Source organism: Camelus bactrianus, chromosome 23, assembly GCF_048773025.1.
Source record: "Camelus bactrianus isolate YW-2024 breed Bactrian camel chromosome 23, ASM4877302v1, whole genome shotgun sequence".
Taxonomy (NCBI): Eukaryota; Metazoa; Chordata; class Mammalia; order Artiodactyla; family Camelidae; genus Camelus; species Camelus bactrianus.
In genome coordinates this window covers 1,351,066-1,375,981 of record NC_133561.1, presented here as the reverse complement: position 1 = coordinate 1,375,981, position 24,916 = coordinate 1,351,066, and the positions used below count along the sequence as shown (strand labels likewise).

Here is a 24,916-nt window from a genome sequence, read left to right as displayed (position 1 = left end):
TCACAGCAGTAACAGCTACCAGCAGCCTCTTTGTTGGACAGACGAGGAAGCAGGAGCCGAGAGAGTTTTGCTGCGAGGGTCACAGGGCTCGCAGAGCAGAAGAGCTGGGCTTTGAACTCAGACGGTTGACATTTATCTGCTGTCAGGGGTGCTAACACTGCTCCCACCCCAGGGTGCTCCTTCGCAGGGTGACAGAGAAGGCCTGGCCTCCGGCCTGGTGGCTGGGCCGCTCCTGGTCCCAGGCTGCTCCGCCTCCCTCCTCTCGCTTCCCCTCCTGGGTGGGCAGGCCCTACTCCCAGCCTCACCCCCGGCCTTGGTATCCACACCTGGTCCTGCTCAGGGAGGCCTGCCTCCAGCCCAGTTGGCAAGAGAGATGCTGAGGCTGACTTGGGGGTGCACATCCATTCCTGCTCAGGAGTTGGAGCCCGCCCAGGACAGCTCCAGGAATCTGAGGCCACTGGGGGAACCTAACAGGCCTTCCTCTTCCCCGACGGTCCTCTGCTGGGCCACACAGTGTGCAGGAGATGTCCTAACTCGCCACATAGCCGTCTTTCCACGGCGGCTTCTGAGGCCACTGTCGGCCACAGGCCTGGAGAAGCTAGAGCTGAGGCACCCGCCTGGCCCCCAACGGCTTCTGAGCACTCGTGGCAGAGGGTTGAGGGGAGGCCGTGCTTTCCAGTTCCCCTGAGAGAATCAGCCAGACCCCTCCCAACTGTGTGCCTCTGCAGGGCTGCGCCCGTCGGAAAGAGAAGCCTACGGGTTCATTCTGGAGTTTCTAGGACGAGGACAGGCGGTAAGGCAGCTCTCTGGGGCTGTTTGAGAGCTGAGGGGGGGCGTAGGACAAGACGAGGGCTCACGCCTCCTCGGGACTCGGATACTGGCGCTGGCTTGGAAGCCTCCCGACCTGGCAACTTGGGTGGCCAGGCCACCAGACACTGACCAAGTCTGTATGGGGGGCCCCCAGCCCCACCGCCCCCGGCCCCAGAGGGCTACATGCAGAGGGGCCAGGACACTGGTGAGTGCCAGTAGGGTGTGGGGCTCGCGGCAGGAAGTCCTCCTGCTGATCTGGGGTCCGGGCTGGATGTGGGGCAGGGTCTGGGTGCAGCCAGCCCGGGGTCAGAGGGCGGAGGGCAGAGGCGCGGGCTGGAGTCTGTGTGTCTGTCCATCCTAGTCTGAGTTCGACAAGCTGAGGTTCCTGAGGGCAGTAGAAACCCTGAGTGGCGCTGTTCACGCCCAGGCAAACGGCAGCATGGATGACTACTTCCCCAAAACTGTTCTGGCCCAGAAAATTGAGGTGAGATAGGCCCACCCCTTCTGGGCAGCGGTCCTCCGGGGAGGAGGAGGACGAGGCCCAGCCCAGGGCTGGCGCCTCCCTGAGGAGAGTTCTTTCCTCCTCCCGGCCCTTCTAGACATTAATCCTTGAAGAATCCACAGAGGTCTTGGTCAGCAGTGTGCGCCAGCAGGCCATGCTCTGCATCGTGGCCCTGAGGTTCCGGCTCGCTCTTCCTCCTCTGGGCCCCTGGGTTGGGAGGAAGGGCAAGGCTTGGGGACCTGAATCTGGGGCCCCTGACTGCCACCTCATCTCCCAGCGTCCTGGTGTAGGATCTCCCCGACTTTCCCTATCAGGAGGCTCCCGAAGAGGCCAGGGCCCCCTCCCTGGCAAGGAGGCATTGGAAAGGGTCTGGGGGGCTCAGTTCCCACAGCTTCCCTTGCCTCAGGGAGAGCAGCAGAGCAGGGCTCCCCCAGGGCCCTAGAAACTAGCCCAGCCCCTCACAACTGCCGTCCAAAGACCCTGTGGTTCCCTCGCCGCGCCCAGCCAGGTGAGCCCACCGTTCCACCTGTCCCAGAAGCTGGACCTGATGGCCGCCAGCATCTCCAGGATCATCCCTCTGCCGCTGATCACGCCCAGTCTGGACCGCAAGGACAGCGCCAGCGTCTACATCCAGGTAACCCCACCGCGGCCTGTCTGCGGGGGATGGTCTGTCCCAGAGACTCCCCGTCTCTTCGCTCCAGCCCGCCCTTCTCCCCTGACCCCTCCATCTCCCCAGGGCCGGTTCCTGCTCTTACTCGACCCACAGGCGACTTTCTCTAGTTCTGTGACAGCCTCCGTCTCCGGAGGAGACAGTCTTGCGATAAAGACTCAGATTGTACGGAATTATGGGCCAAAAGTCTTGGCCGAATCTTCCCAAGATTTTTCAGTTTTAAAGATAGAAGTTTCCTTGATCTAACAGAATGCACCTCTGATGGTGAGGGTCCCATGGGGGTTGTCTTTGTTGGCGAGAACTGCCTGGTGCCTACTCTGACTGTTCACCCTCCATTGGAGCTGGCCCTGGCCCAGTCTTCAGTGAGACCAAGGAGGGCCAGGGCTTGGGAAGATCAGAGTTTGGGAGCAGAGCTGGACTGGGCCCCACTTCCCCTCCCCCTGAGGAGGGTCGGAGGAAGATGAGGGTGCCCCAAGGAGCTGTCCATCCTCCTCACTCCACGCCCCCCATTTGCTAGACAATCCAGGCCTTAGATGACATGCTACAGGCGCTTGTCATGGAGGGCAGGGACCCCAGCATGGCCGTGCTGCAGAGATGCCTGGAGGTGCGTGACCGCAGAGACTGGGGAACTAAAGCCTCTGTTAGATGCGGTGTGTTGGGAGGGGAGGGAAGGAGCGTTAGGGTAGACTGGGGGCCGCCCCAGCCAAGAGCCATCCATCCTCCAACCTCAGTGTGCGTGACCATCACCTGGTCTTCAGCGCGTTTTGAATATTCTTCGTTACAATAAGCGGGCACTCTCAGGGGTGAGTTTGAACTGGGGAAAGAACCAAGAGCTACTTGAAACCCACTCTCATGAGCAAGATGGTAATCAGTTAGGACAGTGTAATTTTGAATAAAATGTTAGGTGTGACTAAAGCTGAGACCAGGCTGCCTGGGCACCCTGTCAACCGGCTGATGGGGACTGTGTCTCGAGAGGAGACGGGCCCGTGTGGGGACACGGCTTTTTTGGGATGTAGCATTTCTGGTAGAGTTTCTTTCTTTCCATTTTTAATGATATTTATTGTTTTCTTTCTAATTGTACAAGCAATACATGTTCACGGCGGGCGACTGGAAATACGTCAACTCTGGCGGGGCCCTCCGAGGCCGCCCTCCTGTCGTCTGCAGGGTGGGGGGACCCGCTTGTCTCAGGCAGTCGGGGATGCGGACTGCAGACCGGGAAGGGAGGGGCGGGCTCCCAGCTCCGGGGAGGGGCTGCTGGAGTGTCCTGGCTCCCTGTGCAGATCATCTTGCCGTGGCTGATGCAGTCGGAGAAAGCGCACGAGCAGGCCCGGGCCTTGGGCACGATCTCCCGGACGCTGAGGTTTATCTGCAGTTTCCCTCAGCTGCAGGTGAGCGCCTGGGGGCACGGCGGGTAGGGAGGCTGTCTCCGCAGGCCCCGGGGGGCTCGGGGCCGCAGGGGTCCCTGCAGGGTGGTCAGAGCGCCTTCTTTCCCTGCTCCATGTCTCGGCCCTGGCCAGCTGGGTTGGGGCCGCAGTGCCCACGGGCTGTCCTTCTCCCGTGGATGCTGATTTGGAAGGCTTCCCGTCGCCAGGACAGCGTGGAGCTGGTGAGGCGAGGGGCCGTGCACAGCAAATCCCGAGTGAGGAGGGAGGGGAGCGGAGAGGCTCCTCTGTGGGTGGCAGGGCGTGAGCGGCCTCCTTCCCGCAGCACGCGGCGGAGTCCTCCATGAGCGGGCAGCTCCTGGGCACCTTGGGCCTCTTCTGCATGAGCGCCAACCATGAGATCAGCCTGGGGGCTTCGGAGGCCCTGCACTACTTTTTCAAAATCCTCGCGCTTCACAGAAGTGAGTGGCGGGAGCCCGGGCCACCACGAGGCCACGGCCGGGGGACCCGTGGGCTCTTGGGAGTGACCAGCGCCCGTCTCCGGGGGAAGGCCCCACTTTGCTGGCAGGCTGGGCCCGCAGTAAATCCGTTTATCCGGATGGACCCCTAGCCCGTTGCCGGCGCAGGGCCCTCTTTCAAGCGATTCCGGGAGGTTCTTGCAGGGCAAGGGGAGCAGGGCGGGCAGCTGCCTGTGAGGCCAGGTGGCCCCAGGTGGCCCCAGGTGGCCCCAGGTGGCCCCAGGTGGCCCCAGGTGTGCGGCCGGGAAGAGGACGCTGCTTTCTCGTGACACAAGCTGGGCTTCCCCGAGCTGGACTTTCTCTGCCCCAGGAGAACCCAGGCACCGCAAACACACCTGCAGACGCCCGAGAGGAATTTGCCAATCTCGCTCGAAGGGAGTCTCAGAAACCTCGGCTTCTTGGGATTGAATAGAGCGCGTGCTTGGCAGGGAGTGGGAGTAGGGCACGGGGAACGGGGTGGCCTCCCCAGTCACACTGTCCCTTGGCCGTCAGCCCGCGCTGGGGACCAGGGAGCTCAGCCCAGTCTGCTCTGTCGGGTGAACGGCATTCCGCCCGGTGAGCCCTGCTGACCTTCTCTGAGGTCTGGAAGGAAGGGGAGGGCGCGTTCCTCTTTCCCCATTAAGGCCTTGCCCCTTAATTGTTATGTTTGGATCGAGGTGTGAGACGGAAGACAGAGAACGTCCTGAGGGATTTGCAGAAGCATTTCCGCGGGGAGTGGTTTGCCAGCATGCAGGATCTCACGATGGTAACGCCTGGTCTCCACCGCGGACAGGATGCCCAGATGGGGAGCGTTCGCCGGGGAGGAAGAGGGCTGAGGAGAGGGTGTGGAGGGCTGGCCACGCGGGGGAAGGCCCCCAAAGTGCAGGGTCTCGTGGACAGCGCACTGGAGGGGACGGCTCCTTCCCAGAGCTGCTCCTGGGTTAACTGAAGTCTGAGGTCATTGAGAGAGTTTTCAAAGCAGTACAACAGCCCCACTTTCCCGGCACCTTCTGTGGCCGGGCTTGGAGAATGCTCACCCGGCAAAGGCAGGTTCCTGGTCTTGGATGTGACGTCCTGGTCGTCTGCTCAGCCAGAAACCCAGGCGTACCCTTTGCTCTTTCTCCCCCTCAACTCTTCACGCCCAGTTCACCCTCGTCTGCCCACTCTCCCTCCTGAGCCGCTCTCCAGCCCATCCATGCGGCTCCAGCCCCGCCTGGGCGGTCCCTCTGGGTCCCTGGGGCCGCCTCCCACTGACTCCTGATCTCCAATCCTGTCTCACCACTTCCCGCTCTGCAGTTGGAAGATTACTTCTAAGACGCAGATAGCACTTCGCCACTCCCCTTCAGACTTTGCAACGACTCCCCGCTGCTGTCACACTGAAGTCCAGCCTTCACACGGCCAGAGAGGCCCATCCGATCTGGCTCCGGCTTAACCTTCTGGCCCCATCTGGTCTTAAGAGCCTTTTCCCTCATGCTTAGGTCCCTCTTGTCCAGCTCAGGACACAGTAGCCACTCCAGGCCTTTGCAAGTTCTGTTCCCTCTGCCTGGAAGTCTTTGCCCGTTTCCACCAGGCACGGACTTCAGAGGCACCTCCTCCAGGAAGTCTTCTCTAATCTTTCAAGTCTAACTTCGACGCCCCAGTCTGTCCCTTCCCAGAGGTGTCACGCTGCGCCATGTCTGCCTACCTCCCTGCCCCAACAGCAAGTGCCTTGAGGGCAAAGGCACTGGGCGCTTGTCTGCGTGGCTCCCCAGCTCCCCGCGACAGGCAGGCACAGAGTCGGGACTCAGTCGTTCTGTGCGAGGGAACGAGCTTTCCTGGGGTGTGTGGCCGCGGAGGCCATGGAAGCCACCACCCGCTTTGGAATGCTGTAGACTGGCAAACTTTCCAGGCGGAATCACCTGCTTGTGTTCCAAATCCAAAACAGAAATAAATGCCTTTATCTCAGGACAAATGCAATGTCCCCTATGTCGTGCTGTCTGGACCGCTGATCCCACCTGGGGACTTGCAGTCTGGAGACACCCTGGGGCTCGGCCTCACATCCCATAATAGCCACGCAGGCCGGGCCACCTGCGCTGGTCTCATTGGGGTCCAGAGACTGCAGCAGTCCCAGAGTGGGACCTGGCGCCACAGAGACATGCTGGCCTTTCTCTCTTCAGTTCTTCAGGAAGTACCTGACCCCCGAGGAGAAAACGGCCGTGGTGATGGTGGCGATGGAGGCCATGACCAATGCTGGCAGGCACGACGTCCTCGCGGCTTCCAAGATGCTGGGGATGATCCTGAAGTTCTGCCAGCCTGAGATTGGGAAGGTAGTAGCCCCGGGAGCCTCTGTGGCTCAAGGTCAACGTGAGAATTCTTCCTTCCTGTTCGGTCTTAGAGCCTGTTTCCATTGTGTTTCTTCTGGTTGGGGTTTAAGGGACTGCAATCCTGTAAGAGGAGACGAAAGTAAACGAGGAGTTGTTTGCACTTGTGTGAAAGGCGCTGCGGGGGAAGGCGTGACCCCCGGCCTCCATCTCTGCAAGGGGGGGAGCCCAGGGTCAGAGCTGCAGCAGGAGGCTCCCGTGGGCTCCCGGGACCAGGGGGACCTCAGTCACTCCCCTGCTTCCAGACGATGCGTTAGTTCCACAGGTGCCTTCCTTGTGCCGGTGGCAGGACAGGGGTATGTGCGTGTGTTTTTGTTTTGTTTTGTTTTTAGGAAGATTTACACATTCATAAAAAGGTCATAAGGTACAAAAGAACAAGATAAAAGGTGTTATCAAATATATTTGCTTCCTCCAAATATCTAAACTCAAGAGACACCGACATGAACTACAGATGGCATACAGACCCTTTGCCAGAGGTGGGACTGGTGCTCAGTAGATTTAAGACAGCAGGGTGTCTCTTCCTCTGTCCTTTCTATTCTGCCATCTTGAAAGCTCTGTGGACGGATGGGTTCACTCTCATTTCAGTGACTTAACCCGCCCCTGTCTCACCCGTGACACCCACACAGCAGCCCCTGCGAGCCGCTCCCCGACTTGCCCTTCTCCTCGCCCTGGCCTGGAGAGCCGTCTGAACGCGCTCAGAGCTGAAAGGCGCCCCAGAGGGTGCCCCCGCCACCCACTCAGTGCTCGACCTCCCTGCGGGAGCCCCGATCCTCGCGGGGGCCAGGCTCTGCTGGGAGAACCGCTGGGGAGCTCACACTTTACCCTGAGCTCACGTTTCTCTGTGAACCGTGATCATGATTAGAACCTCCTCCCTGTAGTGAACTGAAATTGCAGCCCTGTGGCTTTGGGTCACCGGGCCCTGCTGGACTCAGTGAGCGTGCAGGTTTCACTGACACCGGTGCTGCACACCGCACTAGCCTCGCTCCTGTGGTGTTGAATTCTTACAACACGTGTGCAAGGAAGTAATTTTCTCTTAAGAAATGGAAAAAAGCTCCAGGAGGGTATGAGCCTTGATAACTGAAGTTTATTGAGTCACTGACGTGACCGACACTTTAGATGCGTTGACTCAGAGCCGTCGAGGTGGGTAAAACTGTTCTCATTTTCTCGACGAGGGAGCACAGAGAGGCTGAAAAGCTCGCCAGGGTCACACGGCTCGTAAGTGGGCACTGAGATGTGAAGCCAGGCAGGGTGATGCCCGGGCCCGCGCTGTTTGCGCGTGTACGTGGGCACCTGAGACCCCGCTGCGCTGGTGTTGAACGTCTGGAAAGACCCTGCCCCTCCCTCCACCGCAGGTGCCGGAAATCATCAAGTACATTTACCGCAATATGAGCAGCTTCACAGAAGCCACAGCCCAGGAGACCATAAAGAGGGTCATCCACCTGCTGGCCGAGAACTACACAGATGAGGTCATCCTGACACTGTTCGAGATAGACAGTTGGAGGTAGGTGACGCCTTGAACGCCGCGGACAAGTCCCCAGACTTGGTTCTTAAAGTGTATCCAGTGTTCAGTACAAGTGACTCCCTTACGTACTGGGGCCGAGGGAATTGTCAAAGTAACACGGGCGTGCTGCAGAGAATTTGGAAAGCATATACATTTTTGAAAAAAAAAAATTAAATCTCACTCAAGGCAATCTCTGCTATCACTTAGATATAATTTATCCACCTTTAAAAAATGGTTTTTACATGGAGGGGACGGTATAGCTCAGTGTTAGAGTGCCTGCCTAGCATGCTTGAGGTCCTGGGTTCAATCCCCAGTGCCTCCATTTAAAAAAAAGTTTAAAAAAGACATCAAAAATAGTAACAAATAAATAAAAATTATTTTTTAAAAAATGTATGGTCACACTCCTGTATATAGCAATTTGTATATTTTTCAATTTAACATTTTGTCATAGCATTTTCCCAGTGGAAGCCCTTTTGTAAACATAATTTTAATGGCTGCCTGAGATTGTACTGCATGGATGTACTGCACTATCATTTTTTGAAAACTTAAAAAATTTACATGCAGTAAAATTGACCCATTTGCTATGCAGACCCGCAAGCTTTCTCAGATGTGGGGTCATCACCATCACTGCCAGAATCAAGACACAGAGCATTTCCATCGACCCCCAAAATCCCCTCGAGCGAATTGCCTACCCTTCTGGAGGTACCCCTGCCCCAACCCCTGGCAGCCCCCCGATCTGCTCACCCTATCGCTTTGCCTTTCCCAGAATGTCACGCCGTTACCGGCATATGGTACAGAACAGAATCGTGTGTTTGAGTCTGGCTTCTCTCGCGTACACCAGGCGCTGGGATCTATGCGGGTCGTGGTGTGTGTTGACACTACACCCCTTTCCTTGCCGAGCAGCATCCCATTGTGTGGATAGACCGCAGTTTGCTTGTTCAGTCCCATCCTGGGTTGTTTCCAGTTCTGGCTGCTGCTGTAAATACTGGTGCATAGGTTTTTGTGTAAACATTAGCACTCATCTTTCTTGGCTAAATTCCTAGAGGTTGCATTTCTGGGCAGTACGGGAGCGGTGGTGCTTAACTTCTAAAGGAACTGCCAGCCTTTGCATTGCGGCTGCAGCGTTTGCATTCCTACCAGCACCCTGTGAAAGCTCTGGCTGCTTCCAGCCTTGTCCGCACTTGGTATTGTCTCTAAAAAAAGCTTAGCCATTCCAACAAGCTTGTAGCGGCATCTCGTCGTTTTAATCTGCACTTCCCCAGCTCAGTTGCAACTAAGACGTTCAGCCTGATTTCACGTTTTTATTTGCCATCCGTTTATCTTCTTCGGTCAAGGGTCCAGATCTTCCAGCCATTTCTTCGTCGGGTCGTTTGTTTTCCTGTTGTCGAGCACTGAGAGTTCTTTGTGTATCCCGAGCACAAGTCACCTCGCAGATGTGTGATTTTCAAATGTTTCTCCCATTTTTGTGGATTATGTTTTTATTCTCTCTCTTTTTTAAATTGAAATATAGTTGGCTTACAATATGAGCTTCTGGGGTAGAGCACAGTGCTTCGGGTACACATATGCGCATACGTTCTTTTCCACATTCTTTTTCATTATAGGTTATTACAAGGTATTGAATATAGCTCCCTGCGCTGTACAGTAGGTCCTTGTTGTTTACCTATGTTATATATAGTGGTGTGTATCTGCTAATCCCAAACTCCCAGCTTGCTCCCCCACCCCCTGTCCCCGCTGGTAACCGTAAGTTTGTTTTCTTCCTGTGAGTCTGTTTCTGTTTTGTAAATAAGTTCATTTGTGTCATGTTTTTAAGATTCCACATACAAGTGACATCATATGGTATTTTTCTTTCTCTTTCTGACTTACTTCACTTAGAATGAGGATCTCCAGGACCATTCATTCATTTTCCCTTTTACCCCCCAAGGTCAACCAGAAGGTGCCCCAGAGCTGACCTGACCTGACAGGCAGCGAAGTCTCTCAGTAAAACTGCCCAAAACTGCCCTCCCGGCAGGACTGGGAGCTGGGAGCCTGCTTCCTTGCTCTGCCCTCCCAGCCCTGCCCTGGGCGGCTCCAGCTGCGCAGTGTGTGTGGGGGGTGGTGGGGACGCAGCACCTGAGTCAGGGGACTGGCGACTCCGTGCACAGGGTCCTCACGTTCCTCTCGTCGTTCTCACCTCCCTGCCCCAATGGCGGACCCAGCTGTGCGGCTGCACTAAAACAAGCAGGAAAACTCTGAAAGCCCAGCTTCCGACAGAGGACCCAGAAAAGGGGTCCCCGGGAGCCTGAAAGCGGGGAAGTCTCATAAAGAAGGGAGCTAGAGGAAGGATCGCCTAAGTCTGCAGACGAGCCAGCACGTAGGTTCTGGGGCCACTCCTGAGCCGCACGCGCCCAGGACAGACCCCGGCGGCGCCGCACGGGAGTCGGGGGCGCAGCCCCGGGTGGCGCGCGCGCTTGGCGAGCACGAGGTCCTGGCTTCCCTCCCTGGCACCGCCATGAGGTAATAAATAAACCCAACTAGCCCCCCAAAAAGACCTGAGGAAATGAGGTTGTTTTTTGAAATTTCCTTTGAGGGGTAAAAGGGAAAACAGATCTGGGAGTGCCACCCAGTAAGGGCTGTTTTTCAAGTTCTGGCTGCCCCCCCCCAGTCCACCTGCTGGTGATAATTTCTGGAATCTTCAAGCAGTTGCCTTTCCCAACAGCCCGAGTCTTCAGCGTTAGTCGGGGGGCGGGGGCGGGGGGAGTGGCTTGCTCTGTCCTGGCCGGCACAGCGCTGAAAGTAGGTAACTTCTCAGCAGGGACGTTCAGGTTGCTTTTAACTTCTGATAAATACTCTTCATCATAATAAGGAAGTTTTTATTTCCACTCTAAATATGCCAAGTTTTTTTCAAATTAGTAATAAATTTTGAATTTTACCAAATGCCTTTACAACTCTCAATGATATATTTATGTAGATTTATACAGAAATTATACAGGTATAGATAAATTATACAGACTTATACAGAAAACTCTAAGTTTTCTTTCTTTAACCTTTTAGTTTCCAAGTGGTTCGATATTTTGGTCATCCTTTTCTGGTTTTATTGAATGGCAGTTGGTGGGCATAATCTGAAAGTCTTTTCCCTTTTAGACTGCACTGAGTTTTGTGTATGTGTGTGTGAGAGAGTGTGTGTGTGTGTGTGTGTGTGTGTGGTGTCTGTGTGTGAGAGACAGTGTATGTGTGTGTATGGTGTGTGTGTGTGTGTGGATATGGCTTAGGAAGACTGTGGCTACCAATTTTACTCTATTTTTAAGAGACATTTGAAATAAATCTGTGTTTTCTGTTACAAGCAAAGTTATCTATTAAATCTTGCTAATTGTGTTAGTAACTCTTCCATATCTAAATTTATTTTGTGTTTCTTTTTAAAACTTATTTGTTTTTAAATTACTTTATTTTATTTCTTACTTATTCTTTTAGTAGAGGTACTGGGGGTGGAAACCAGGACCTCACACATGCTTGGCATGCACTCTACCACTGAGCTATACCCTCCCCCCTATTTTGTGTTTCTTTGTCAAATTCCTGTTACGTTGCTGGGTTTCACCCATTTTATGCGAATATAGCTGGAGGGCCATCATTTTAATTGCCTTGTAATAGTCCACTTGGATTGCCCTGTGCTTTATCTTATCCATCCCTTGTCAATGGTGATTTGTTGTCTCCGGTTATTTGCTGTTATCAACAACATCATGAGCCTTCTTACACCAACACTGTATTTAGATTTACAGGCATATTTATTCGCTCACCATCCTTTCTTGCATCTGAACGTTTCCTGCCAAAATTATTTTTCTTTCTTCTTGAAGTGTGTCCTGCAGGGGTTCATCCCTTAGTGATCATCCATTGTTCTTTTTATTTGTCTATAAATAAGGCAAATCTCTCTTAAAAGGTAGAGTTGCTGGGAGACTGACTGTGGGTTAACACTGATTTTTGCTCAACCCTCGGAAGTCTCACCCTTCCCTCTCCTGCTTTCCCACTGTGGCTGCTGAGAAGCTGGCCGTCAGCCTGGCTGTTCTTTTCTGAAGGTCATTTTTTCTCTGTGGATTCTCCTCTTGTCTTTATCCCTAGAGCACAGGGTGTGTGTCGCCAGCAGGAAACATGTCTCTGTCTTGGCCTTTAATCCCCCTTCATGTCCTCCTTGCCCTCCCCTCCTCCTGTTTCCCAAAGGCCATGCCTTCTTGGGTACGCTGAGCAGAGTTTCCTGAAGCTGCATCAGGTTACCTGTAGGAAATAGTTTTCAGATATAGCCTTTTCCTCTGCATGTGATTTTCTCAGGTCAGGATGAGCAGGGGAGAAATTCCAGGCAAAGGAGAAGATAGAAGTAAGTCCAGGAGAGAGAGTCAGTGCACTGGGGCGCGGCTGGAAGGGCATGGCGGGGGAGGGGACCGGGGGCCAGCGCTGCGTGCCGTGGACTGGACGTGACATCTGCAAGACCAGTGCCGAGGTCCGGGGCTGGGCAGGTAATGAGAGCTCAGAGAGGAGGCTCTTCTGACAGATCTGAAACATCGAAGTCGGGCCCGAAAGCTGTGGCCTCAGATACCTTCTCGTGTCAAGTTTACAGGCCAAGTGGACATTTTCAGATGTGCCTGTGTGTGAGGCGGCAGAGAACAGGGAGGCCTGGAGGTGACGGAAGGAATGGAAGGAGGAGACGGGAGGATGAGGAGAGAGACAACGAAGAAGAGGAAGGGGGAGAGGATGCTGGGATCCCTGGGCAAAGGGGCCTGGGGCTCTTCCCCGGAGGGTGACTGTGTGTGTGGGGGGCTTCTGCTCTGCAGGGGGGCTCACAAGCCCTGGGAAATCCTGGCATCATTCCCCAAAGGCTACGAAGTGATCATGGAGCATCTCCTGCAGAGGCTGACTGCGCGCCGGAGGTCCTGGGCCCAGGAGCCCCGCGGTGGAGTGGAGATCTCCCCGCTGATTGTACGCAGGCGGGTGGGGGGGGGCCGGGCAGGGGTGCCCTGGGGCCCGGGCTCGGCTGTCCTGAGGTCTCTACGGTGGAGGGTGAACGTCTGCACGGTAGAGTCTCGGGTGGGAGGGTTTCCCGACTCTGCCTCGGAGGGGAACAGAGCTGGCTTCTCCTTCTCCGGGGGGCGGAGGGGGGTTGGGTGGGGCCAACGCCCCCAGCCCATCCTGGTCTCTCAAGGAGGGCAGAGGGGGCGACCACCCAATGAGACGAGCACTCTGAAGGCTGACACTGCAGGCTCTGCCCTCTGCTTTCCCGGTTGCTCAGCCTGTCTCTCCTCGCTCGGCAGCTTAGTTCTCTGGGCCAGCTTGTCACAGGGGTCGGTTGTGGGCAGAGATATCCTGGGGTCGGGACCCAAGAGCTGAAGATAAAGGTGATGGTGGCGCCCTTTCCTCCCACCCCAGGCCACCAGGGCCCTCCGCGAGCTGCTGCTGGAGCCCAGCCAGAGGGTGGAGGTGCACGCCTTCTTCTCCCCGCTGTTCGTGGCGCTGCTGCTGCAGGCCTCCTCCCTCCTGGGGGCAGGGGCCACGGAGGCCTTCTGGGGCCAGCAGCACCTGGCCGACTGGACAGACCCTGTCAGGTACCCTTGGTTCCAGGCCATGGCTTAGGGCCCATGTCTGTGGTCCCCCTGCCACCGCATGACCGGGCCTCTCTCACCTCTACTGGGGCCCCGGCGTGTCCCCCATGCACCATCCGACAGGCCTTGCTGGACTTTTTAGAAAAGATTCTTTAATTCTGGCTGTCGGGGCTGATGCAGGGACTCTGTACCGACGTGAAGTCGGGGCAGTGGGTGGACCCACGCACCTGAGCCTGCAGACCGGGACCCTTCCCCAGCCTTCCGCAGCTCCCTGCGTCACTGCTGCCCTGGGCACCCCGTCTGTACAACGCAGCCGGGTCCCTGAGGGCTGTGACGGAGTAGGGTGGCCGCGCAGCTGCAGCTGAGGGAGAGGATGACCCCTCTTCTGCCCCCAGCTGCACCGTGGAGGCCCTGAGAACCTTGATGACAAGCGCAGGCTACGGCGACCATGTGTCTTACATTGAGAAGCTGGGGGGCTGGGAGCTGCTCGCCAGCCCGGAGAGACACCTTGAGGGGGTGGCCCTGCTGGCTAGGTGAGCCTGCGATGCACCCGGCCGGAGCCTGCCTCCCAGGGCCCCCCGCGCATGGCCCAGGCCTGACCGCTGCACTCCCGCCGTCGCAGGGCCATGGTCACCAAGAACTGCTGGCACAGCTGCCCCATCTTTGGCCTCGTAGTTGGGATCCTCCAGGACCTGGACCACGAGAATCACCTGACAGCGCTCACGTTCATGACCGAGGTGAGCAGCTCTGGGGGAGGAGGTGAGCAGGTGGGGGCGGCCCGGGGACCTTGCCTAGGACGCCAGGTGAGCCACCTGGAGTTTCCCTGGTGGGACGCCTCCCGGAACCTCGGCTCTGTCCTGACCTCATGGAACCACACGGCGCCTGCCGGCTGCCCCTCGGCCATTAAAGTCACTCTCCGCTCAGCCCCACCGACTGGTTCAAGGTGTTTCGGACACCTGGCAGAGAAAACGTGTAGAGAGTTTAGAAAACATGGACAAGAATCTTAATTACAAAACTGTGAATAATCGCAATGTCCGGAGGAAACCAGTTTTAGGCCCTGGCCTCAGTGGAGAGGGGTGTGTGTGCCCCCGGCTGGCGCCATGCTGTCACCGCTCGGCAGCCTGCGCTGCGTAAGCGCCACCTATGTATTTACGTGGGGGTTTTGTAAACATCAGTTTTAAAGGAGATGTAGTATTTTATCACAAAGAGGTCTGATAATTTATTGGACATTCTGTTTCTGGTTTTACACTATTGTGAATAACACTGATGAACGCCTCCATGTGAGAGGCTTTGCCCACATTCCAGCTTATTTCCTTAAACATCAAATATAATTAGAGGAAGAGCTGACTGAAAAACATGAATGTCTCCTATGACTTTTGATGCAAATGCCAAATAGCTTTCCAGTAAAGTTCTCCCGATTTATGCTTCCGCTGGCCGTGTTCAAAGGGAGTTTCTGGGTTCCTGACTCCCCACAGCTTTAAATAGCCTCCTTTAAAAGTTCAAGCCACCTGATTTTTTTCTTTGGCAGGCGTGGATTACTTTTGAAATAACAGAGATAGAAAATAATACAGCACAAATCTTAGACTATGAACAACGCTACCCTCGTGCAGCACAGTGTGTTGTGTGCAGGTCACAGGGTGTCGGTCCTGTCTGAAGGCGTCTCCGCCGGGAGCTAACAGCTGATGTGTGCAGGTCGATGTGAGGCACTGCTGCGTGCACTCAAGGGCTTGTGCTGTGTGGGCAGAGCCCCTGCTAAGGATGGGGGCGTGGGCACGAGGGGCTGGAACCCTGACTGGAAGTGGCTGTCCAGCCTCAGTGCACCTCGTTTCTCTGGCGAAGCTGCTTAAATGCAGATTTCCGGGCCCCAGGGACTTGGACGCAGCAGCCTTAGGGGAGGCGCAGAGTCCTCATTTTCTGGAAATACTCCCGTGGTTGTGCAGAACAGATCGTCCTTGGACCCAGCTTTGAGAAACAGCACAAGGCACACGCCTGGGTGGGCAGGGGAACCACCACGATGGAGGCCACAGAAGCCTCCAGAATTTAAAAACGCTAGTGCCAGACCGTTCCGAGACCCCTCTGCCCGCTCCCCACGTACAGGCTCTATGTGGGCAGGTCTGGGGTTGAGTCCAGGCATTGGTCTGATTTAGAAGTTCCCTGGTTTAAAGCTGTCTTCTAGAAATTGGATTGGGAAGTCCTCTGGAAGTTCTCGCAAATGTGTCACATCCATGGAAACCAGTGGGCATGGGAACCAGTCTTCACTCATCTGCCACCCTTTGTGGACTTTGGGGCTGAGAAGGGGGAAGGGAGGCTTGGCCTACTGGGGAGAAGGGGCTGGATGAACCTCACTCTCAGCATTAAAGGGAGACTTGGTTGATACTAAAGTGAAAAACCAGTGGGGAGGGTAGAGCTCAGTGGCAGAGCATGTGCTTAGCATACACAAAGTTCTGGTTCAATCCCCAGTGCCCCCTCCAAAAATAAGTTAATACATAAACCTAGTTACCCCCCCCCCCACACACACACATTAAAGAGGAAAACCAGTGGGGCTTTGGGTGCCAGCTAGGAGAGTGGATGGAGCTCTCCGAAGGAGCGAGGACGGCTGTGAAAACCCAGCTCTTCCCGTGGCCGGCACCTGCCCTGTTTGCGGTTCTCGCCCGTCCCATGACCTGTGAGCGCAGCGGAGATGTTGAGCACCGCCCGGGCCGTGGGCCTTTGCTCAGGGCTCTCAGGGAGCAGAGAGCACAGGTATTTAATTCTCACTGTGACCCTGTGGGAAAAGGGTGCTCCTTCCTCTGTTTCGCAGAGGATGGAGCTGAGGCCCAGAAAGGTAGCTATTAAGCCCTGCAGGTGGGTCTGCCTGGCCGCCCCGCAGAGACGGTGGAGATGGCCAAGCCGTCCACGGAAACGTCCCAGTGGCCAGCGCCACACTCGGACAGACGCCGCACACGCATGCACACAGAGCAGCACGCGTGGCTTGAATGTCTCTGATTTGCTTTTTTCTTCTTCAATTTTATTGTAAATAACATACAGACACATGTAATTTTACACAAATAGACAAGTAATACCAGGTTTGCTATTTTCTTTTCATCGTAGCCTTTTTCTTCTTCCCCGTTTTTGTGTCTCCCTCCCACCGCATCGGTGCCGGGCCCCCCACCTGCATCAATCACCTGTGCGTCCCCGTTGGGCACTTCCTATCTCTGTCCCCTGCAGACCCCTTATCAAAGGAGCCGAAGGGAAGCTTGCAGAGAGGATGGTGACTTCTGGGATGACAGAGTGTGAACTGACCCTTCAACTAAGCTTTGGCCCCTTTAGTTGTTCTTGCAAATCCTTAAGAGTATTTCTTTTCTTTAAAAAAAAAGTGTTTATGTTTACACATTTAAAGGTTGCTTTCTGTTTACAGTTATTACGAAACATTGGCTGTATTCCCGTGTTTTACACACATCCAGCTGGCTTTACACCCAGTAGTCTGCACCTCCCAGTCCCCAACCCCTGACTGCCCCCCACCCCTCCCCACTGGGCACCACTAGTTTGTTCTCTGTGTCTGTGAGTCTGCCTCTTTGGGTTACATTCACTAGTTAGTTGTATCTCTTAGATTCCATGTAGAAGTGATACCATACAGTGTTTTTTCTCCTTTGAGTGACTCATTTCACTTGCATGATGCCCTCCAAGTCCACCCATGGAGCTGCAGATGGCATTATTTCATTCTTTTTTATGGCTGAGTAGTATTCCACTGTGTAGATATACCACAGCTTCCTTATCCCATCATCTCTGATGGACACTTAGTTTGTTTCCATGTCTTGGCTACTGTAAATAGTGCTTCTATGAACACTGGGGTGCATGTATCTTTCTGACTTAGTGTTTCTGGATTTTTCTGGATATATGCCCAGGAGTGGGATTTCTGGGTCATTTGGTAACTCTAGTTTTAGTTACTGTTCTCTGTAGCAGTGGCACCCACTCGCATTCCCACCTCCAGTGCAGGAGGGCCCCCTGCTCTCCACGTCCTCTCCAGCGTTTGTTATCTGCAGACTTTCTGATGACACTGGAGAGCATTTCTTTGCTGCAGAGCAGGAGCCTCAGTGCCGAGTCACTGGGGTTCCCCTGCTCATTGTCCCTTCTGCCTCCATCTCCTCGCACAGCTCCTACAGTGCCCGGACGTGGCGGCCATGGTGGACAAGGTCATGCTCCGCATCCTGGCGAGCTGGCTCCAGTGCGAGGAGCCGGCTGCGGTGAAGCTGCTGCTGCGGGCGGTGGAGGTCTTCGTGAAGCACGGGAACATGGTGAGCCAGGCGGGGTGCAGGGCATGCTGTCGCCGGGGAAGGACTAGAGAGAGCTGGAGGCCCAGAGTGTCCGGTTGTGGACGGGGTGGACCACCCTCGGGGTCAGACAGGGAATCCTCACGGAGCCAGTCCACAGAGAGCAGGGCCAGGATGTGAGCCGTTGGTCTATCCCTCCCCGCGAGGAAGGAGGAGGTTTTCTCAGCATCATTTCTTGGGCCAAGTCAGAGGCTGGGGCTCCGACTGGCCCGGTCTCCTGGGGACAGGCATCGTCACCAGGGATGAAGAGGCAGTGGAGATGGGGCCACAGTGGGGGAAGGAGGGTGTCCTGTCTTCTCCCTTTCCCCATGAAGACAGGAGTGCTGCCCAACACCCTCGGGGCGGCCCCCTCCACCGGCACCCCCGCCCCCGACGCCGCCCGGGTTCTGGGGGAGACGGGGCGCAGTGTGGCAGCCCGGCTGTCGCGTGGGGTGGCATGGGCGAGGCTGGCTCCTGGACTCGGGCTGTCCTCCCGAGCACCTGTGCTCTGCAGGGGAAGCAGCTCCGCGCCCTGCAGCCCTACGTGCTGAACTGCTGCTACTCCGCGGACGGCGGCGTCGTGGCCGAGACCTTCCAGTTGCTCAGGTACCTGGTGGAGCACCTCACCTGGCAGGACTCCTCCTCCTTCCTGATCCAGCTCGCCTTCACGCTCGGGCCCTTCCTGGAGGAGGTGAGTCCTCTGAGGGCCCGTTTCCCTTCTCTGGTGTCCGTAAGGTAAGGGAGATATCGGAAGGATCTCGAAGGCCCCTCCAGCTGGGACCTGGGGCCTCCTGTGGGGCTGGTGGCCGTGTCCCCAGCTCGGGGATAGTGAAAGGGGTCTGGGCAGAGAGCAGAGCACAGCAGGAGAGTGCTGTGGAGCCGGAGCACATGGGGGCAGGTGTGCACGGGGCCTGCGCTCAGTGGAGGGGGGCTCGGGGCCGCCTGTCCCGGAGGCGGGTGCTCAGGCCGAGCTCCCTCCCACACGTGTGTGCGTGTGCGTGTGCGTGTGCGTTCTCACCCAGGAGTCAGAACACCTGCGCTTGGAGGCCTTCGAGGTCTACGGGGCCGTCCTGGCCAAGGTCCGCCGGAGAGTCCTTGTCTTCCCCTTGAAGCACCAGGTCCTCAACTTGCTGGTCCTCCTCGTGCTCCACCTGGAGGATGTGAGCGTCCACGTGGCTCAGGTGAGAGGCCAGGCCTGGAGCGCTCACGGGGTGGGGAAATGCGAACGGGGTCAAGCCAGCCCCTAGGAAGGGGCTGGGGGAGTCTCCTGTCTAACCTCAGAGAGCTGCAGTCAGATGCCTGCCCCGGCGTTTCTCCAGCCCCCGGCTCCCCGGCCTGCCACCGGCACACAGCGGGCAGTTGTGGGAGTGAAGCCTTTTCCCCTCCCTGGGTCCCTGATCTGGGCGTCACTGGCCTTCTCCCCAAGCCACTCTCTACCCTCTTGTCACTGAATGGAGACAGGCTCCCGGGGCAGCGCAGTGGGTGGAACAGAGAGGGCCCAGAACTGGCCATGTCCTGGGACGGACGGGCCCGACTCTGAGCCCGGGAGCCCAGGGGCCTGAACTGCAGCGGAGAAAAGTTGCAGCTGAAAAGTGCTGACGGCCTGCCCGCGACACCAGCGTCCACACCGCAGGCTCCTTTGCCTGGTGGGGTTTCTGAACCAGCAAGTGAACTGGGGTGTTATCTTCGTGGGTGGGGTCCCTCCCAGGGAACTCGGCAGTGACACTTCTGACAGGCCAACCCTGATCAGAGGGGCGACCACCCAGTGGCAGCATCAAGACTTTGGGGACTGGGGAGCCGTGGGGTGGGTGGGTAAGCCAGGAGGTGGGTCTCAGGGCAGTAACACGCAACTGGGAAAATCACCACCACCCTGATTTTTGACTGTCTCGCTTCTGGGAGAAAGGGTGCAGGTGCAGCCAAGGTGCCTGGACCACTCGGCCTTTCTCCTGCCCTGGGTCCCTCCGGGCTCTGAGTCTCCCATCCCTCACCGCCCTCTCTCCTCTCTGTGTGCCCCGCCAGGTCCCTTCCCCACCCTGCCCTCTAACTGGTCTGAGCCTTCCTGTCTCTCTAGATCTCCCGGCCCGCCCTCTGCCACACGGCCACCATACTGGGCTGGTGGAAGCTCAGAGTGATCTTTGCCAAGAAGGATGTTTGGACAATCCTCAGAGCGCTGGTAAGCTGCCGCTCGCTCATTGTCCCGCTCCTGTGCCGGGAGTTGGGGGACGCACTTTCGGGGTTGCTTTCCTGCAGCTTCTGGGATTTGCAGCCACAGCACTGCAACAGTGAGATGCTCCCTGCGTGGGCTGTCTGTGCCCAGCACCTGTGTGTGGTCCCTGCCCTGCCTTCCCCTGCCCATTGCTTCCTGTGTGAGCTGGGGAGCTAGGCACACAGGGAGATCATTTTGGAATATTCTGTAAAGGCTGAGAGAGGAAGGGACTTTGTAGCCCGGTCTGGAAGCTGCAGGAAGGCTTCCTGGAGGAGGCGTCCCCGGTGGGGGTCGGGGAATGGAAGGAGAGGTAATGCTCAAGCGAAGGGGAGGGATCGGAGTGCGGGCGAGGTGCGGCCCTACACGGGGTGTGGAGTGGAGCATCCCCTCCGTCACAGGGACCTGGCCCGCCTGCACCTCATCCTACAGAATTAGGTCCTGAGAAATAAGGGCAGAGGAGCTCGGGGTGTTGGAGCTACCAGGGGCTGGGAGTCAGCGCAGGGGCAGCGAACTTGTGCCTGCGGGCCAGGCAGGGGCAGTAAGCAGAGAAGCAGGCCGGCTGGGTCTGAGGGCGTGGTCCAGCTGCAGCCGCGCTTCTCGGCACCACTGGACACGGCCCGGCGCCATCAGAGCATGGGTGTGATAGCACCCGCTTCCTCTCCCAAAACGAAACGTGTAGGTGACGTCAGCCGCCCGCGCGGACTTCCAAAACAAGTAAATGTCAAGCCCTAGCTCCAAACGGGGAAGCGCTGTCTGCTGGGACCCTGTGTGTGACGCGCGTGTGTAGACGTGTGTGTGTGGCGCGTGTGCGATGCAGCACAACGCTATGTGGCGACTCGACAGGACGTGGCCCTCCTGGCCCAGGGCCCCCGGAAGACGGGACATGGGGCAGCTCGTCCTCAAGGGAACCTGCTGCAAATGCAGGTATAGGACTCGTGTGTCGGGGACCAAAGCGTGACTCAAGAAGTTTGGCCGCTGGTAATGCGGCCTTCAGAGTGATGGCCAGTTTTTGGTGAAATTCTGAACAGCGTGAAGTTCAGTCTGGCTTTGATTCATATCGCAGCAGACGATTAGAAAACCCGGTGTGTATTCGAACTGTGGAAAAGTGCTGTGTTTCTACAAAGGACAGAGCCATGTTCTGGGCACAGACCGTTCGAGCTAGGGCTTGACTGACACAGGTGTGCGGTGGGACCCTAGGCACTGGTGTGCCGTCCGGCATCATCGCGACAGCCAAAGCCGCCCCCAGCTCCCTCGTTCCCCCGGGGACAGTAGAGCCCCTGGCGGAGAGCCAGCCGACTGGCTTCTAGACAGACAGCGGGCTCAGGGCTGCTAGGTGTGCCCCTGTGTTAGGAAAAGCAGGAAATCCTATTTGGTGAGATTTCCCACGTTTATACTGACAAGTAGTTTAGAATGTTTAAAACGTTGTGTGGAGCAAACGAATAGAACCTGCTGGCTGCTTTGGGCTCATGGCTGCCTGTGTGCCATCCTGGCCCAGGAGCACTTAGCAGGAAGTAGGAGGCTGGGTCGCACTGTGTGGTGGAGGTTTGGACACAGGAAGGGGCATGATTTGATGCTGTAGCAAACGAGGAGCTGCTGAAGTGCTCTGAGCAAGGGGGGCATGTGGTTAGATGGCGGCACACTTTAGACAGATCACCTGGCTACAGGCAGGAGGGTGAGCTCTCAAGGGACAGGGCTGAGATTTGTGCTTGGGGGCCAGGGAGAGGTGGTGGGGACACGGTGGGATTGGCTGGTCCCGAAGCCTGATTTGATGCAGAGTGTGCTGGGAAGGTGGACGCCTGGGTTTCTGACACAGGAGTGCCAGTGTTGCAGCAGGAGGAGGAATCAGGTGTGGGGGGAAGCGAGTGGCTCGACTTTGTACATGGCGGGCCAGGACAGTTTGTGGGTCTGCCCCACGGGAAGTCAGAGACCTGTCACTGACGCAGCGGGAGCAGGCTGGGCGGTGGACGGAACGGTAGACGAGCCTGGATTAGCCCACCTCAGGGCTCGCACAGCGAAGGGAGCACGTGACTCAGCACTGGGATTCCGAGAAGCCTCAGTTCCAAGGGTCCCGCCCAGGAGGCTAGGAAGGAAAATCAGCCAAAGAAGTAGAAGAGGAACAGCAGGAGAGGAGGGTCGCGGTCGCCAAAGAGGACACAGCTTCAAGGAGCAACAAGCGGCAGGCAGTGAGCGATGGTAGCAGGAGTCCAGGAAGGGAAGCAGCAGGGCCTGCTGGGCTCGGGCCACGGGAGACACCGTGAGCTTCGCGGGACCAGGGCCAGCGGGGGTGCAGGGAGGAGGCCGGTGTGGAAGCCAAGGTTCTGGGGTGACTTCACAGGATGGGGTGTGCACAGCTGGCTGGGCTCAGCCTCACCACACCTTCAGCGGTCCCGCTTCTATGGGTTTGGGAAGCTGGGTTTCCAGTTCGGATTTTATTTGAAGAAAAGATTCTTCTGCCACGACAGTTTGAAAAACCATCGATGTAGCCTTGAAGTTTAAGAACCTCAGTGCAGAGTGAAGAGGAGAACAGGGTGCAGCTGGGACAGAAGCGTGGGAGACGGGGTTGGGGGTGGTCTTTGCAGAGGAAAGGACCTGCCATCCTCCGGACCTTAACGGGAGGAGCCAGGACGAACCCCAGAGGCTGCATCCCTGGCAGGGAAGGGAGGGCTCAAAATGCTTAATGGCGCGTGGCGCCGCGTGGCCGCTGAACAGAGCAGCGTAGACATGCTGGACTCCTGTAGCCCGAAGCAGATGGCCCTGAGATCGCCACTTCTAAGCCGAGATGGAAATAAGCAAATGGACACTATGGGCAGGAGGGGGAAGTGTGTGAGCGGAGATCGGGGTGAATCTCTCTGAGTTTCAGGCCTTCCCTGGAGAGAAAGGTCCCACCCAGGAAGGCCCCCTAGAGGAGCTGAGACCTTGGGGGCTGGGAGGGAGGGTGCAGGTTAGAGCGTTTGGATGGACTTTGCACTGAGAGAGTGACTCCAGCTTAGTCCCAGGACTGTCTGGAGGAGGCCAGTGGCGGGGACAGAGGAAACAGCTGTGGCGCCTGGCCCACCCGGCTCGTCCTTGTACAGCTGGAGCAGGAGGCAAGCAAAGCCCTCTGGTTCCTGAAGCAGAGCGTGACCCTCTTCAAGAGCCCACAGGCCCCCATCCGCCAGGCGGCCGTGTGGTTTGCAGGTACCGCGTTCCCCCTTCTGGGAGCCGCTGTGTCCTAGTATGGGTCCTCCAGAGAGCTGGAGGAGCCAGGACAGCAGGCAGACAGGGCCTGGGGTGACGACGTTGGAGGGTGGAGGACAGTGTGCACTTGTCCCCCAGCCCCCAAACCAACACCCCCAACTCCCCGCCCTGGAAGCTCCTGGCTGGGCTGGGCTGGGCGGCCTTGCTGCAGCAGAATGAACTGAGTCCTGGGAGGCTCGGTGAGGAGGCTCAGAGCCTGGCGGGTTCGGCCTCAGTCACCCCAGGGAAACATCCTCTGGGCAGAGGGCATCCCCGTCTCTCCCTCTCCTCAGCCCAGTTTGCTTGGGACCCTTCAGAGAAGCAGGGAAGTCATCTCAACTTCACGGAAAAGTCTAGATCTGGGGCTGGTGGCCAAGCAAGGACAATTGTGGGAGGGACAGACAGACAGAGGGAGGGAATGGCGGTGCATGAGGAGAGGTGCAGAGCAGGTGCAGCCAGGCCCCACGGGTCCCCTTCGGGGCACTGAGGTGCTCTTGCCCCCCCAGGCCAGATCATCCAGACCCTGAGCACGGAAGAGGCCCGCGAGGCCGAGGACGCATATACCGGTGAGTGACAGCCCCGCGGCCCGCTCCCTGCTGCTCTCAGGCCCCCTGGTGTGGGCGGGAAAGGCTCAGAGGTCAGGGGACATGGGCGGACGGGCTCACAAATCAGCGCCGGGGGGAGCGAGGAGGGGGCCGTCTCCAAAGCATTTAGCTCTGGGGCCCGGGTCAGAGCCCTCCCGCCCCCGCGCTCACTCACTGACCCTCACCCCCCCGAGCTGTCGTTCATCAGCTGAGAAGTTTCCTAGAACTCTTTGCAGGAAGGACGCCCAGCTTTTTCTCACTTGAGGGCACACGGGGGCTCCCAGCACCCCCCTCTGCCCGGGTGTCCCCCACGCATCCTTGGGGATACGTCCCCCACCCTTCCCTCTCCCAAATACCAGATCCCTGCCTCGCTGGGTCCCAGGAACTGGCTGAGCCCCAGGCAACAGCCTCTCTGAGTCAGGGGACTCATGGCTCTTCTCTGCGAAGAGGAGGGCAGAGTCGGGGGCAGACAGTGGGCAAGACCTCAAGGGCAGGTCCTGGATGTGGTGGTGGGGGGCAGCGGCCACGTCTCCTGGAACCTGGCAAGTGTGTCAACCTGCCTGTGACCGGGGAGTGTGGCTCTTAGAAGGAATTCCTGCTCACAATTCACAAGCTGCCAGTCCCCCATCTCAAGGGCCAGCCCCTCTCTGCAGTCAAGAGCTATACCCGCTCCAGGCCAGCCCCTCTCTGCACAGCCCCCTGACGGGCCCCCTGCCCGGCCCCGCCCGGCAGTGTCCCTGTGTTCAAAGGGCACATGTCTGTGTTACAGCCCTGAGGTGCATGCGGGGAGACCCCGACCCCATGGTCAGCTCCCTAGCCACACAGACCTTCTACGTCCTGGAAGCCATGGGGACGCGACCAGTCACCACCCCCACGTCCTGCTTCTGCTGCAGGAGGCCTCGAAGGGGCTACTTCTGAGCCCGAATGCTGGGCAGACAGGACTGCGGCAGCAGTGGCCACGGCCAGGCAGCTGAGCCCTGCTCTAGACGTGGGGTGTGTCCCTGCAGAGCCTCTCTAATAAAGGGAGAAAGCCGGAACTTCCGTGCGCTCGTGTTCCCTCGTCCCTCGGCCGGAGCCTGTCCCGGCCGGGTGGGGCAGCGCCGCCGCCTCCGCAGAGAAGCGCGGGGTCCCAGCCCGCCTGGCGGGGCCGGCCCTCCGCTCGCGCAGTGGGGGCCGAGGCCGGCGCGCAGCGGCTGTTCTGAACGTCAGCTTGAACTGTGACTGGGAGTTCCGTGCTGTCGGGATCCGGGGGGTGTGCGTGGGGTTCCTGGCTGCAGGCCCCTGAGTCCATGTCGGCTGGTTGAAGCAGGAAAGAGGTTTACTAAAGGGCGTTAGTCA

The 24,916-nt window shown here is 57.5% G+C and overlaps 1 protein-coding gene across 3 annotated transcripts; it reads left to right on the top strand.

Moving 5' to 3' along the window:
- The first annotated feature begins 2,342 nt into the window (after positions 1-2,342).
- LOC105070032 (maestro heat-like repeat-containing protein family member 7) lies at positions 2,343-24,615 on the top strand. Of its 3 annotated transcripts, XM_074351548.1 has the most exons (13): positions 2,343-6,167; positions 7,574-7,722; positions 12,519-12,663; positions 13,111-13,286; positions 13,679-13,816; positions 13,906-14,020; positions 17,417-17,557; positions 18,087-18,263; positions 18,595-18,753; positions 19,644-19,745; positions 22,853-22,955; positions 23,501-23,560; positions 24,348-24,615. In XM_074351548.1, the coding sequence occupies exons 1-13, from the start codon at positions 6,063-6,065 to the stop codon at positions 24,494-24,496; spliced, it is 1,719 nt and encodes a 572-aa protein (XP_074207649.1). In that variant the 5' UTR covers positions 2,343-6,062; the 3' UTR covers positions 24,497-24,615. The 3 variants fall into 3 exon arrangements, with proteins under 3 accessions (XP_074207649.1, XP_074207651.1, XP_074207650.1); XM_074351550.1 differs by lacking the exon at positions 22,853-22,955 and having other exon boundaries at positions 24,348-24,483; XM_074351549.1 differs by lacking the exons at positions 2,343-6,167; positions 7,574-7,722 and adding an exon at positions 8,224-10,215.
- Positions 24,616-24,916: the final 301 nt, after the last annotated feature.